At 42.2% G+C, this 14,836-nt stretch overlaps 1 protein-coding gene across 1 annotated transcript; it reads left to right on the top strand.

Moving 5' to 3' along the window:
- The first annotated feature begins 988 nt into the window (after positions 1-988).
- On the top strand, positions 989-14,352 carry ATOX1 (antioxidant 1 copper chaperone). Its single transcript, XM_032211755.1, has 4 exons — positions 989-1,107; positions 6,997-7,072; positions 9,432-9,602; positions 14,095-14,352. Exons 1-3 carry the CDS (start codon positions 1,102-1,104, stop codon positions 9,554-9,556), a joined length of 207 nt encoding a protein of 68 aa, XP_032067646.1. The 5' UTR covers positions 989-1,101; the 3' UTR covers positions 9,557-9,602; positions 14,095-14,352.
- Positions 14,353-14,836: the final 484 nt, after the last annotated feature.

Here is a 14,836-nt window from a genome sequence, read left to right as displayed (position 1 = left end):
AGTGGGCGGTAGGGACCAGGTGGACTACCACTGCTGTAGCACAACTCTGGGGAAAGGATGTTCCAGAGCAGGAGTTTGGCCCACCCAGTGATGTCCACCATTTTGCATCTAGCGTATATGCCTGCATATATTTCCTATTACTATCTAGATCCCACAAGGAGACTTTAGGCTCTTACATGGTATTTGGCCTGGTCAGTTTTGGTAGAATGGGATCCCAGTAAAGAGTTCTATAGGTAACTACCAGCAGTTTTAATTGGGCCATATGAGTTACCAATACAGCAATCTCAAAATCATTGATATCCTGAGATGGCTTTTTGAGCTCATTTGACATATTGCTAACGTTAGTGGTTACTCCCACAAAACGGTTGCCAATTTCAAAACACCACTAACCCAGGAGGCAATTTCCCTTTTTTAAAAAAAAATGTATCTGCAATGATGCCGCTCTGCAGCAATTTCGTTTTATTTTTTCCAGTATTTTGTTTTGCTTTGTTCCAATCAAAAACGTGTTTATAACTTGCTTTGCTAAAGGAAAAGCCCTCGCAGACCCCGAGGAATTGTTCTGCGGTCTCACCGTTGCTCTCCAGCGTCACGCTTCTCTATGAACATTGCTGAGCTGAGCGCCTTTAAAAAGGAAGAAAGAAGCAACTGTTGGGGCTGGCTGGGGAATTTGCCGGCTGCGGGTTTTTTATTTTTCCTTGCCTACAGAAGTCTGGCAGAAATATGGCTGTTCTGGAAAAGGGCAAAAGATGCCATGGCATGCCTGGCTGATGGTGCTGGAACCAGTCCACCCAACCACCCCAAACTCCTTCCCCAGCCAGGCGCCCTCCCTCCAACTGAGGTGCTGCCTCGTTCCCTGCTCCCCAAAGGAATTTCTCCCTCTGCCGGCACGAAGAACACCGGGCGCCCCGCTTCTTTCTCCCCGCCCTACCCACGCCTGCCCGGCTGCTAGCGACAGATTAGAAAGGAGGAGCTGCGGCGTCAGCGCTAGGAGGAGCGAGCTCGGGTCTGATCGGGGGCGGCCTTTTGCTTTGCTGACGCTGGGCAAGCAATCGGGCTAGCCGAAGAGAGCGAGCAAGAGAGAAGGTCTCTGGAGGAGCAGCCATGCCGGTAGGTGCTTGCCCACGCGTGAATCCGACACTCGGGTTGGGGTGGCGAGGGAAAAAGGCCGAGCCCCCAGAGGGAGACGCTGCAAAGGAAGTTGCCCGGCGATCCTTCTCGCTGTGTAGCGGCATCAGCCCTCCGGTGCCCCTCCGCTGTTTCCTATCTTTAGGGAAGAAGCTCTTCGCCTTTCGTTGGGAGAGTCCCGTTTAGCTTACGCCCTGGTTTGATCCCCTACCTCTAAGCGTTCCTAAATCGCGTTGGGATTCCAGAAGGAAGGTTGACCCATCCCCCGGTAGCTGCCCCTGGGCGGGAGGATGGGCGTGGGGGATTGTCACAAGCCTTTGCTGTGGCCTTTGGATTCCCTTTCCCTGGGTTGATGTGTTCTAGAATTCCCCGAGTCTTAATACATCTACATCTAGAGCATCGGTTTGGGAAAGGCTTCTGGCAGCCTTTTTTCCCCCTTCAAAATTAGAATGAGGCATGTTGTGAGAAATTAGTCCTTTTGGACAACGGGTTTTGTAGGTGTTTTTTAGACCTCACATTTGTATAATACCCTATAACCTCACCCCGTCCAATCATCATCATCTGGAAAATTGTGCTTGGATAAGCGTCTTTTGCACACAAATATTCATTTTTCTGTCTCTCATGCATATGCATTCCGCAGGACAAATGAATCCTTGAATATATGCTCATGGGTGTGTGTGTCCTGTTTAATACCATTTTCTCCAACTTGGTATTCTCCTGATGAGTTTCATCCTATCCTGAGAGTTTTAGCGCAACAAACCTGGCAGATCCAAATGACCTGTCACCAGGATTGGAAGAGAAGACCTAGCCTTCTCCAGGAATATTTGACAATTGTTCTCGTAATTATTGACTATAAATATCTGTAAATACAGTATACACCCTTCCTGGCTGTGTTCATCTAGAGCTAATAGTATGTCTTGCCATATGAAAGAGCATGTTTTTATAAAGCTGCCTAATTTGCCCCCATCTCCACCTTCATGTGCCAACAAACTGCTTAATTCAAAGTACTATCATCAGTGTCATTGCAGGCCATTATGATGCATAGTAAATGAAATCTCTATCCATTGCTTTTTGCAGATAATTGTGGCCTTCCAAATAGAGCTGTTCTGGATGCTTAAAATATGTTATATACGCTTAAAGTGTATATATACATTATTGGAGTTATTAGGCACATTTACACAGCCATTTCATTTTGGCAACTGCTGCATATAAAATAAACAGCAATTTCTAACTAGCCATGCACAGTACAAAAACTATAATAACTCCAATCATTCCTAGCTAGTAGTCAGTCTGGCTAGGAGTTCTTGCAATTAAAATCTTAGTATAATGCAGGAACATTGGTTTGGAGAATATTGTGTATGAATACTTTATTTGAGCATAACAACATCCTAGTTTGGTAAACCTGAAAATACTTTTTTTTAAGGGGAAATGAGCATTTGTAGAAGCACATAGACTGGACATAGGCTTCAGTTGATAGTGTTGAGTAATGATGGATTGCAATTAACTAACTGTATTTGTATTATGACATTACTCCTTAGTTAAACTGGGTTTTTGTGTTTGCATGAAATGGAACTAATTACATGGACTGGCTTTGTACAATTCACAGAGATACAACATGGCTAATTACATTTTTGTCTATTTCATTCTGCAACCCAGCCTTGTGTATTCTTACAGCAGAGGTGGGAAAATTTAAAAAGTAGAAACTGCACTTAAACATTTTGGAGAAGAGGGGCAAGAACCACTATGGATAAAGTAAAGACAGTTCAAGATTTATTGGTTTTTGTCCCTTGGTTTGGGGGATAGGAAATTTTAAGTTGTAATTTTTGGGTTGTTTGCTTGTTTTAACTGTGCTGAGACTGTTTGTGGACTTCAGCTTGTGTGTGTTGCTTGCCTTAAAATAGCAGGAAACCCCACCAATTTCAGTAGTTAATCCAGGGCTTGCAAAAAAAAACCTGTGGGACAAGGATAGCTCTCCATGCTTTGAGATATTCATAGTAAAAGGAGCCCTTCATTTCAACATGTTGACAAGTAATAACATCTGAAGAACCTCCATCTTCTTGATCTTTCACAGTGCAATTATGCCCTGTAACTCTAATCTTTCCCTACTTTAGCTGTGTTTTTCCTCTATGAGGGAATTCCTCCATGTAATGAAGTGCTGGGATATTAGGAAGCATTATAGTTCTTCTTCAGAACTTGTTCTTCAATACCACAACTGCAGTTTTATGTTTAGTTGTTAGTAAACTGTTTGTATATTGCAAAATTAAGCCACTTGCCACTTATATGGAAATGTCCTGGTGATTAACTGATGCAACAGATTAGCAGAGCCTGTTCTAGCTCATTTCCTATCCTTTCTCTGATCTTCCCACTGCCACCAAGTCTGGTTCAGCTCCATAATCAGCACATTAAGTAGTTTATTGTTGCAGGAGCAGCAACAGTGAAAAAAAGTATTGATGGGTAAGGGAGGTTCGTCCAATAATTGCAGGTCAAATCTTTCTGCCACTTCTGGCTAATCCAGGATGATCCAAGTATCTTGTTGCTTTGTGTGAGCTGGGGAATGAGGTTTGAGATTGTACTGAGGCAACAGAGTGGCATTACTGAGTGGCATTACTGAGGCCTATGTTTGTCCTTACTGCACTGCTACTGGCAGCTTTGTAAGGGACATGGAAGGGTGCATAGGACTACCCTATGCTTCCTCTACTCTTTTCTCCATCAGAATTTACAAACTAACCACTGTATCTTTCTTTGTTCTGGATAAAGGGTAGATGAAAGAAGTCATCACCTTTCCTCTGCTGATCCTGATGGACTGGCTGCATCATGGGCCTCCTTTTAAATAATGGGAGATGTGATCCTGAATAGCTTTCACGGTCATATATAGCACTCACTCTTCATTGTAGTTCAGATTCTAGAATAGGAAGCTTGATAGAGCCTTGTGGCATCTAAAAGTTCAATCCAATACATCTGATTAATTGAGCTGATATCCATGAACACTTATCATACTTATGGAACTACCATAAATATAATAATTTTTAGTTTCCCCGTACGGTATGTTCCTTGATCAGGCTCATAGAGTTGGAAGAGGCCATTTAAACCAGTGGGTGCCGTTAAAGTCCCTCTACCAGTTGACTGTCTATCTTCTGATTTGGTCAAACTGCTTTGGCCATTAGTAATTTCCCCTATTTAAGACCATTACTCTGGGTCTTGCATTGTGATATGAAAAAGGATGATTCATGTCCTTCTGTACGCCAGCTATTCAAAAAAATGAAGAGTGCTCAATCTTTCCTTAAATTTCTTTTTATTTTTTTTAGTCTCTTGTGTAGGATTGAGTTTCCACCTCTTAGATCCTCTTTGTTCTCTTTTAAGAACAAATTCAAGTATGAGCTGTCAAGTACAAAAAAGAGAATGGACTGTTGGCATCTGCGATTTGGAAATTATACCCTCCTGTTGATTCAGCTTAAAACTTCATTTGCCTCTTTGCAGCTACGTCATGTTGACAGATCTTATTCCCCTTGTGATCCATAAAGAACATAACAAAAGAAATTGAAATGCAAGGTTTGGCGGATGGTTCAAATGCATAAATAAAGGCAAACTAAGAGTTTATTCTCATAGAAATTGAAAAGCAAAATAATGGAATTTTCAGGTGTTACATCAGTAAATCTCTGGTGTTCAGTCTGTCTCTTAGGGGAAACAAGCTAGACTCAGAGAATTGGCCCTGCTTATGGCATTAAGACTTGTATCCACTTCTGTCCACACATTCCTTAAGTTAGTCTGATTATGCATTTGGATATTCCACACTTTTCTCCATTTTCAATCTCTGAGAAATGTATTCGAAGTGTTACTTAAAAACCGGTTAGTCCTTCTCATAATGACTCTTGCTTCTCTCCTTGACTACCTCCCTGTGCAATAAATTCTAGCAAGAGTGCACAAAAATCCCAGAGACAATTGGATAATTCTCCGAGGGCTGAATTGTTTACAAAGAATGCAAGTTGTGATTCACATATTAAAGTGTGTGATCCTCTTGCTTCACTTTATCCATTCTTCTAATATACATTTCTACAGAGGTAGTACTGGTGCCAATTTAAGATCTATTCTATTTTCAGGCCTGTGTTATACCACATGTGCAAAAATATTGACAGATTATGGTGGTCTTCAAAGATTATGCCTAATAAATTGCTGAAAGACTCATCTGTTTTCAAATATTTCCAGATTACGTTCTGAAATTGTCACCCTTCCATTATCCAAGAGTTTTTTGTGTGACAGTATATTACAGTGATAGCAATTAGACTTATATACCGCTTCATAGGGCTTTCAGCCCTCTCTAAGCGGTTTACAGAGTCAGCATATTGCCCCCAACAACAATCCGGGTCCTCACTTTACCCACCTCGGAAGGATGGAAGGCTGAGTCAACCCTGAGCCGGTGAGATTTGAACAGCCGAACTGCAGAACTGCAGTCAGCTGAAGTAGCTTGCAGTGCTGCATTTAACCACTGTGCCACCTCAGCTCTCAGTGATACCTCGGTACTCATCTTTAATTGGTTCTGGAAGGCATGATGAGTACCAAACAAATTTTTCCCATAAGGAATAATATAGTGAGTCACAAGATAGCCAACACCAACAAGTTCTAGTTTGTGCTTTGAGTACAGAAAAACCAAGGTATCAGGACAGAATTTTCGCATCAAAATTCAATGAGTTTCAAGTATCAAATTTGATGAGTTTCAAAGCAGTTGAGTACCAAGGTACCACTGTAAATGCATATATAAATAAATTGGAATTGATTTTTCATAGGTTCTAGATTGTATAGGTAATGATTTAATGTTCTTGGGGTGCGGGGCTAGAACTGTATAATTGGGGGAGGGGAATGGATATGTAACGAATAAAAAATTCTTCCCTCCAAATATTTAGAATCATATGGAGCAGTGGCCCTCATCCTTTTGGGCACCAGGGATCGGTTCCAGGGAGAGAGGTTTTTCCACAGACTGGAGTGGGCGTGGTTTCATGTGATGCTTGCATCCTGCGGATGGGGCTTTACTTGTTTTCTCTGTCGGGTTTCTGGCATGCCACGAACCAGTGCTAGTTCATAGACCAGGGGTTGGGGACCCCTGATATAGAAATGCATGGATAAGAAGGGGACATGATCAAGTGCATAGTGTGGACAAAGAGGACTTTTAGGGTCAGGCACTATAATTGAAGGAGACACAAATGGAAATACTTTTTTATTCTCTGAAAACTTTTGAATACAAGCTGTCATGATGGCTACCCTGGAGTTGCTTTAAAAGTAGACCTGATTGTTTGGATACACTGTTTGTTCAGGGACCTGTTCAAGGAGAAACACTGGGTTCATCATAGGGAAGGTAAAGACACGTTTTGGATATCGGCCAGCAGCATGAAGCATGCTGTTTAGGAAAAATAGTATAAAGAATCACTGGAAATTCCTATATAAGCATTTCCTGTCTGTGCTAGCATACATATTGTTTCTATTTTTTGCAACTCAGCCTGATTGATTGATTGATTGAATGAGTGAATGAAAGGAAATGTTATTTTGCTTATCATTGTATTTTTAAAAGTAATGCATTTATCATTTGAAAACCTAACACTTAAAATTAGAGCAAATTATGTTTGCATGTTTATGTTCTCTAGAGTGAAGATTTGTGAAGATTCTTGGTTAACACAATATTTAACTGTGCTCTGGGTTGTATACGCAATTTAGACCAGAGTTCCCCAACGTTTCTGGCACGTGCTGACCCAACACTTTCGCAGCCTGGTTTTGAAGGACTCAAGGCCCGATAGTTGGGCTGCGGCCCAGGGGTTGGGGGACACCTGATTTAAACAATGATACATTTCAGTAATCTTACCATTTTACTTCTTGTGATTTCAGAAACATGAGTTCTTCGTGGATATGACCTGTGAAGGATGCCTCAATGCTGTTACCCGTGTTCTCAACAAACTTGGAGGTGAGAGAAACTTGGCAGACTCTAATATTTAAACCAGACTTTCCAACTGTTCTTGCTTGGAACACTTAAGAGTTCAGCTCATAACCTTATCTAGAAAAACTGACATTGGGAACATAGATCTAAGCAGTGAAGACTTCTGAAATGGCTGCTCATATGAGGTGGAGAGAACTCTCTTGCTAGAAGGGCAGATAAGATGATATCCCACTAAAACATTTTTGATAATTCTACCAGACTAGAAGAATGTTTTCCCCGCACTGTATACCTCAGTAAATTCATGTTTATGTGTTGAATTTATTATTAAAGGCTGCCTTTCTGTTCACATGAATAGTTACCTGAACTAAATATCTGTTGAAAAGACATGTTGAATTTGCATTTCATGATATTGTTAATGAGAAAATGAAGATACCCCTTCCTTTAATCGGATTTCCTTTGCTGGATTATAACAGACCTTCCTGTAAACTTTATTCTCTTTGCATCATCAAGGACTTGATCCTATGTCCATTTAACAAATAGTTATTCTATGTAACTTTTGGTCTTAGAAAAACATGTACTACTCCCTTCCAGATCTTAATAGGGCCTACCCTCCTCCTGCCCTAAATTGGAATTGATATAATGTGGCCTTTGTTAAAGATAACCTATGGCAAACCTTTTTGGCACCCAGTGTGCGTGCATATATGTGCACTGGAAACCCAAGACCAACTGGCTGGTGCACATGCCTGTTTCTTGGCTGTTTTTCACAGTTTTTCAGGCTGGTTTTGGGGCTGTTTTCTGGTGCCCGCGAAGACCAGCTGGCTGGCGCACCGGAAATTAGAAGAACAGCTGGTGTGTGTGCCCACAGAGTGGGCTTTGTTTGCCACTTCTGGCACCCATGCCATAGGTTCGCCATCAAAACCCTATACAGAATATCCTTCCATGTTCAGAATTAAATAACGGCCTTATGAATGTGATTTGGTGAAATGCACTAAGAAGCCTCATGTGCTCCGTTTTGTATGTAAACTAAATTTATGCTATGATTAAGGTAGATCAAATGGGTGTACAAGTAGTCCTCGAGTTACAACCATTCATTAGGTGATTTTCAAAGTTACAATGGCATTGAAAAAAGTGGATTACGAACTGTTCTCACAGTTACAACCATTGCAGCATTTCCACAGTCACGTGATGAGAAATTAGGTGCTTGAAAAACCAATATGTATTTCTTTTTTTTCATGGTTGCAGCATCCGGGGATCATGTGATTGCCATTTGCAACCTTTCCAACTGGCTTCCAACAAGCACAGTCAATGCGGGAGCTTGAATCATGTAATGACCACGTGATTCACTTAAAAACTGCAGTGATTCACTTAACAACCATAGCAGAACAGGTCATGAAATCTTATCTAACAACTGCCTTGCTTAGCAACAGAAATTGTGGCTGAGAACTACCTGTATCATTATGCACATTTATCATTTTTGACATATTGTAATATGGTTCCTTTAACCATATGTCTAGATAGAGAGATGTTGTCTTCTTCTTTTCTAGGCAATATACATAGTTTCTTTCAAATTTTGGAAAATATTTTAAGTAAGAAATATGTAAGTCTTCTGTAGCATTTTATACTGTTACCCTGGAAAATCTGCATATTTTTCCCCAGAAACACTAGAGAATGTGCACACTTCAGCAGAAGTCCAGTGATAATGTTGTACTTTGACCATGCAGTAAGCAAGATCTCCAAGTAACTTTGGTAATTTGACAAATCAGCAAGGTATTGTTAGGTCAGTATATTCTGTTTGCAAGCAATGTTGGGCAACGTTAAATAAATCAATACCTGTTAAGTACAATCCAACATTACTTTGCACATTATGCCCATGTATCCAGATAGATAAATAAGCTGTTCTATATTGTAGTAAGGCATAGAAATTAACTATCATTTTGATTAGTCAGATATTTATACTCTTAAAGGTCAGTTTTATTTCAAGAAAGATGTGCCATTCCCTAAATCCTTAATACAGGGTTGGGAACTGGGCCAAGGAAATGGTGGGTGAGTACACACATGAAAAGCTGCATTTGTAAAAGCCACACAAAACCATCCCCTCTTCCTCCCTCTACTGCCACCATCACTTCCACTGGTCCACTGAACCAGAAAGGTTGGGACTGCTATCTTAATACACACGGAATAACAGAGCTGGAAGAAACATTGGAGATCTTCTAGTCCAACCCTCTGCTCAAGCAGGAGATCCTATACCATTTCAGACAAATGGCTATCCAATCTCTTCTTAAAAACCTCCAGTGATGGAACTCCCACAGCTTCTGAAGGCAAGCTGGTTTATTGTTCCCACTGTTAGGTGAGAAATACCATGCCTGTTATTTCTTTCCTCTCTCAGGTGTTCAGTTTGAAATCGACCTACCCAACAAGAAAGTGAGCATTGATTCTACGCACAGTGTTGATACATTGTTGGACACCCTGAAGAAAACTGGGAAAAATACCTCCTATCTCGGGGAGAAATAAACACTTAGAGAAATGTTGCTGATTGGGCTCTTTTACTTTAAGAAAGGTCAGTTGTCAGAATTATTTAAAAACTGCTCTCTAGAGCAGAACTGAATATAATGTCAAATGTGCTGGAAAAGCAGCCTCAGATGGTAATACAATATATTGATTGGATATTTGTTTTGTGAAGACTAAGTCTACTGTCTCCTGCTTCAGATTAGCAGAAATAAAAGGAGTTCGGTGTGAAAGAATTAATGTCATATTTTTATAGGTGTGGTTCTTCCCAAGAGTAGAGGCTTTGCATCACCACACCATCCCTAGCACAAAAGATAAAATAGTTGCATTAGTTATAGCTGGACTTGTGTTGGAGCTTTGAAGCTGTCAACACACAGGAAATATCCAGACTAAGCCTGATCCAACAGATTGCTGAGCAAACAGCTAGGGCTGCACATACATTGCATTTTAGGAGGAGTTAAATCTGTCCAACAATCGGTTTGGTATTGAATTGAATTGAATTGAATTTTATTATTTGTATGCCGCCCTTCTCCGGGAAGGACTCAGGGCGGCGAACAATTCAAAAGGGGAAAAGGGGAACATAAAACGAAATATAGATAATTAAAATGAGCAAGAGTCACTCAACCATACAAGTCGAGAGGGGAGGGAACTCATCAACCTGGCGGCAAAGCCAGGTTTTGATGGCTTTTCGGAAGGCCTGGAGAGAGGTGAGGGTCCGAATCCCTGCGGGGAGTTCGTTCCAGAGGGCCGGAGCTGCCACAGAGAAGGCCCTCCCCTGGTAGTAGCCAGATGGCATTGGCAAGTAGATGGAACCGGAGGAGGCCAACCCTGTGTGATCTAATGGGTCTGTGGGAGGTAATTGGCAGCAGGCGGTCTCTCAAGTATGATGTAGATGTAGAAGCAAGGCATCAATTTAATCAGGTGTCCTCTTTCCCCAAAAATCTTACAGCATGATCTGTTTTCTTTCCAAGTTGTGCAGGAATGACTACAGAAGTATGTATGCAGCAGCCATTCATCTCCACAAGAAGTGTTTAGGCCCTATGTTTATTTAATTATAATTTATTTGTTACAATACTTTTTAGGCCTCCTAAGAAGAAAAGTACCCTTTCAGAGAACTGGAGACTGCGCAGACAGCATTGCTATAAGATTCAACTAACCACAGCTCATTTTTTCAGTCTTACCTTCTCTGATTGATTTTACATACTTTCATAGCACTTAATCTCTTCTGGCCACATCAAGTCTCTTTCTATATCCAGCTAGAGCATAAAGCTAAAATTTTGGTAAACTTAATAATAAACGGGCTTTGCCAAAATATAAACCTGTCTTACATGAACCGAACTTATTCTTTTAATTGGATGAAGCACATCCTCCCTCCCTTGTACTTTCATCTTAAATGAGTTGAGCTTCAGGTTCCAATTATAGATTGAACACTTTTCCTTAGGTGGAGAAGAAATGAGAGGGTTGTATGCAAACCAAGATGAAGTCACACAGTCAAATAGGGTCAAAAGCATCATAGAACAAAGTGTCTTAAGAGTTTTATGGAAGGCAAGAAAAAAAGGGGCTCTATGTACTTCTTGGGAAATCATGTTCTAGAGCCGTGATGGCGACCCTATGGCATGCGTGCCTGAAGTGGCACGCAGAGCCATGTCACCTGGCACAGGCAGTGTTGCCCATTCCTCTTCTGGGCTTCTGCCACGCATGCGCACGCAACAATCAGCTGGCCTTCTTGCATGCGGCAGTGCTGGAAACTGGAAGACCTGGTCTTCCGTTTTTCAGCATGAGCATGCACGTCAACCAGCTAATCATGCGCACATGCATGTGCCAGAAACTGGAAGTTCATTTTCCAGTGAGTGCATGGCAGCTCCTCTTCTCGGTTGCGGCCCAGAGGAGTACACAAAGTGCGCACATGTTCCCTCTTCGGCACCATAACTGTTCTGGAGCATGGGAACCACTACAGAGATGGCCCAAATCCCATGAACCCCTTTTATGGAAGGACAACTCTTACTGGGCCTTTTTGAGACAATCAGTTTTTACAAAGTAGTGCTTACTCCCAAACATTGCAAAACAGCGTTGTAGGTAACTCATTAGCACTAACTATGAATTGGACCTGGAAGCTTAGGTAGCCAGGGCAGCAACTTCAAAATCAATGTTACCCTGTAATTGTGCTGTTGCCTTGACATATTACATTCTGCACCAAGTTGTTTCCAAGGGCTGCCCCAAGCGGACCACATTCTAGTAATCTAAACAAATGGAGTTTATATTTCTATCTTAGTGGATTTTTTTTTTTACAGAGTTAGCAGTAGGATCCGCTGCAGTGAAGCATGCCTTTTTTTAAAAGAATATTTTTGCAAGAATGTGGATAGGGTGTGGTGGTGGCAGAAGTAATTTATGGTGTTTTAAGCCGTAAGACATGCTTCCCATCTACACTGAGTTTTGATAGCTACCATATTGGAGTATATATCTATGGAGATTCTCAGTCATCGAGGTCATGGTTTTCCCAAAGGTGTTTTTTTAAAAAAGAGGCAACTGGTCTTACTGGTTTGAAGAAGCTTCTTGGATTAGAAGCCAAATGAGAAGTGAAATGTCTTCAAAGAAAACCAGTAAGTCCAGTTGCCTCGTGAAAAAAAGCACATACTGGGACATATTGGAATGGTGAAGTTTTAAAAGTAAAGTCAGAAATAGGAACATTCAAAACACAGCAAAAGAGAAACAATAATTTCTAATTTCACCAAATAGCACCAAAGGATGCTACCATGTTTGCCCGAAAATAAGACAGGGTCTTATTTTCTTTTGAACCCCGAAATAAGAGCTTGGCCTTATTTTCGGGGAGGTCTTATTATTTTTGAGGTGCAGGAGGCGGCGAGTGTGCAGGAGGCACCTCAAGTGTGCAGGAGGTGTGCAGCAGGCACCTCGTGGCTGTGTGTTGCAATAATATTGGGGAGAGGGCTTATTTTAGCGCATGCACTCAAAAGCCCAATTGGCCTTATTATTCCCTGATAATACAACAGGGACTTATATTTTTTGACCCATGAAATATAGCCTTCAGTTTATTAGAGGGGGAGGGCTTGTTGTTTTGGGGTTGCCAGGCGGCTGCTCCCTTGCGACCGGGCTCCTGAAGAGCCAGGCACAGCCTCAGGGGCAAAGCAGCCATGAGGTGACCATGCTCACAAGCAGCCACAAGATACCCCCAGCTGAAGAGGGGGGTTGTGCGAGCGCCTGCTCCGCCCCCAGCTGTCATGCCTCCCAGCCTCACCATGCCCTGGGCCAGCTGTCCTTGCAGCTGCCGCCAAGCTCTGAACAAAATTTCTTGTCCGGCTTCCAAACTCCGGAACTTGGCTTCTAATTCTTCCAGCAGTGGCAGCTATAGGAGTGTGTTGTATGGTTATGGGTAGGCTGTACTGGGGTATCCAGAAAGTGCCAAGCCACGGGAGCTAGGGGGTGGGCAGAGCGCCACATGGCTTGGCGCCTTAGGGATACTCCCTAGGTCAGTGAATGGTGCTCTGCCTGGCTGGAAAGGGGCTTTGCCGGGTGGCTGTTCGTGAACATGGTCACCTCATAGCTGCTTCGCCCCTGAGGCTGTGCCCGGCTCTTTGGGAGCCTGCTCACAAGGGAGCAGCCACCTGGCAATTCCCCCCTCCAGCCCTGCAGAACGCCGCTCCCAACCTAGCAGTATCCTGAAAGTGCCAAGCAATGTGAGTGCCTTTCTTCCGCTCCGCCCACCCCCTGGCTCCCACGGCTTGGCGCCTTCGGGATACCGCTAGATCGGTGAGCTGTGCTCTGCCTCACTGTAGGGGGGGGGTTGTCTAGGGAGGTTATTTTCAGGGCGGGGGCTTATATTTTTGCCCACCTGAAAAATGTGGCAAGGCTTTAGTTTCAGGACATGTTGCATTTTCGGGGAAACACGGTATCTGGGAGGTCTTATTTTCAGAGAAACGGGGTATTATTAAGCAATTCAAGGGGATTCTATTAACATCAATTACTGCTGCTACCAGGAACCGCTGTGCTTATTTTGTATCCATTTACAGGTAGTCCTCAACTTGCAACCATTTGCTTAGTGACCATTTGAAGTTACACTGGCACTGAAAAAAGTGACTTGTGCACATTTTTTACACGACCACTGCAGTATTCCTGTGGTCACATGATCAAAATTTGAACCCTTGGCAACTGGCATATATTTATGTATTTGCCGTACGCTGGAGTCATGTGCTCACCTTTTGCAACCTTCTGACAAGCAAAATCAACAGGGAAGCCAGATTCATTTAACTACTGAGATACTGGCATATCAACTGCAATGATTCACTTAACAGCTGTGGCAAGAAACATCGTAAAATGGGGCTAAGTTGACTTAACAACTGTCTTGCTTAGCAACTGAAATGTTGGGCTCAATTGAGGTCATAAGTCGAGGACTACCTATATACTGTAAATGTATGGGTATTTTAAATTCTGATAATGTTTTCACAAATTTACTTAAAGTAGATGTGTTGTTATGTAGTTCCCCCAGCAGGTGGAGATCATGTCTAATTCTTTTACTTCTGGTTTTCCAGCAATGCTTTTAACATGGCTTCAGTAAGAAGGCAATTACTTCTACTTCCATCAATCCTATTCCTTTGACTGCAGTTGCCTGGCCAGATGTTGGAAGAGAGAAAAAGGGCGGGAAGAAAACAGCTTTCCTTGGGGAAAAGGACTAAGAGAAAATGTGACCCCAGATGGCCCAAGTCTCTTTCCACAAACATAACGCTTATGCATTCTTCTTTTATGATCTTGTAATAAAGCAAGGAGCTGTTCCTATTTTCATGTAACAATCTTGACTCTGTGCATTTCTTCAGGAGCAGCCAGTAGCCTTTAAAAGAAGCAAGTTGGTTTGATTTATATTCACCCAAGAAATGGCTATGATGCTACAGATGGTGAAGAATGTCAAATATTCTTGAGAATCTCAGATTGCAGAATGATATATAGGAATGCGCCAGGGCCAAATTGAGGCGATGTACAGGGCGGGGCATAACCTTTTCCTAGGGGGTCACAGCAACACTTGTAATAACAACACAAATAATTCATACACCATTCGAAAGCCCATCAAAAACTGAGTTTATTGACACGATTTAATAGTCAGTATGACCACCATTAGCCCTTCGAACAGCATTCAAACGAGGTGGATAAGAACACAACAAATCTTCAAACAGTTCCGTTCGATTTTCCAGATTTTTCAACACAGTTTCCAAATTCATTCTCAAAGTTTCAACCGAATATTGATTTTGACCTTGCTCCTGAATCATCAGAGCTTCCACT

Source organism: Thamnophis elegans, chromosome 2 (assembly GCF_009769535.1).
Source record: "Thamnophis elegans isolate rThaEle1 chromosome 2, rThaEle1.pri, whole genome shotgun sequence".
NCBI classification, from domain to species: Eukaryota; Metazoa; Chordata; class Lepidosauria; order Squamata; family Colubridae; genus Thamnophis; species Thamnophis elegans.
This window is presented reverse-complemented; position numbering and strand designations above follow the sequence as displayed.

Bases quoted from the DNA above. Each gene is read 5' to 3' on its own strand.
- ATOX1 (XM_032211755.1), top strand. The intron at 7,073-9,431 runs GTGAGAGAAACT...TTCCTCTCTCAG, and splicing joins TGTTCTCAACAAACTTGGAG to GTGTTCAGTTTGAAATCGAC.